The 1,191-nt window shown below is 52.1% G+C and overlaps 1 protein-coding gene across 1 annotated transcript in view; it reads right to left on the bottom strand.

The window, feature by feature from the left end:
• The window catches only part of LOC103601218 (sex comb on midleg-like protein 4), a 58,346-nt gene that overhangs the window by 29,381 nt on the left and 27,774 nt on the right, over window positions 1-1,191 (bottom strand). The window contains exon 4 of the mRNA XM_008585599.1: window positions 942-1,136. Coding sequence (XP_008583821.1) covers window positions 942-1,136 — 195 coding nt within the window. The remainder of the gene's footprint in view (window positions 1-941; window positions 1,137-1,191) is intronic.

Consider the following 1,191-nt stretch of genomic DNA (forward strand, 5'->3'; position numbering starts at 1 on the left):
ACACAGTAAACTATTACATGGGAACAGGAACCATACACACATGGGAACATACACAATGAAAACTTGTATGCTTGACTGCTTGAACGGCTCATTCTCGGCCTCTGTGACATAGCTCCCTAGCTTGCTCTGTGCACCTGGACAAATCTGTGCTCCAACGGGATGTAGTTTTTGTCTTTAAAAACCCCACAAGACCAAAGCCCGAGGCTGTTCTTCCTCAGTTGCACCTTGGGAGATGGACACTGGCCAGCTAGAGTATATAAACTGCCCTTTTCTGTACGAGTGGTGTGTAAATGCATTTCTTGTGAGAGGGTGCCTCACAACAGTGGCAAGTTTGCCCGTGTGGCCTTGCTGCCCTGCCCCCTGGCCACTCTACCATCCCAAGCTATTCTGGGGTTGGCAGTATCACAGGATGCAAAGTGACCCCTGGGAGAAATACTAACACTCACTGGAAGCCATACTAGACATACGTCCCAGTCAAACTCCTGCAGTCACAGGCACTTGCAGCACCTTTTATTCACGTGGGCAGGCATCTGACCCCAGGGAGGAGCAGCAGCACCCGTTCTTCAGCCCTGGCTTCTTTGGGATTTCTTACTTCCTTAGTTTTGTAGTCCAGCTACTCGACAATGACAAATAAATGCCCAGAGTTTCAATTAGAGCAGAGTGAAGAAAATCACTGTGATGTCGTCTCATTGTCTAAATTCTCATAACACAGGCCTAAAGGCTATAATGTCAGCTCTCAGTAGCTGGAGTGACCACATCCCACTGCAGCCTGGGGTTGGGATCACGTAGCTTTTAGTCCCAGCCAGACCTGAGTGCTCCCCAGGCTCCCAGACAGGCAGCCCATGGGCCTGCGGAGGAGAACTCTCAGGAACTAGCATAGCTCCCTCAGCAGTCACCTCACCTGTCACCCTCAGGACGGGAGGAAGCAGGACGCAGCCTACCTGACTCCATCCTCCCTTCCTCCTTCTCCTGGGCTTTCTCAGAGGCGCTGGAGCACCTGGGGAAGGGCTGGTGGCTGAAAAGGTCATCACACAGGAGGCTTCGGCACAGCTTGGCAAGGAAGCGGAGGACGTACCCAATGCTGTTCACCACGGGCACACTCCGCAGGTGCTGTTTTCCATCAAAGGAAGCTGAGACTGGAAAACCAGAGACAGAATCTCAGAGCCAGGCAGTGGAGAAACTGTAAGCCAA

The sequence above is a fragment of the Galeopterus variegatus genome, unplaced genomic scaffold (assembly GCF_000696425.1).
Source record: "Galeopterus variegatus unplaced genomic scaffold, G_variegatus-3.0.2 Scaffold3636, whole genome shotgun sequence".
In the NCBI taxonomy this organism is placed as follows: Eukaryota; Metazoa; Chordata; class Mammalia; order Dermoptera; family Cynocephalidae; genus Galeopterus; species Galeopterus variegatus.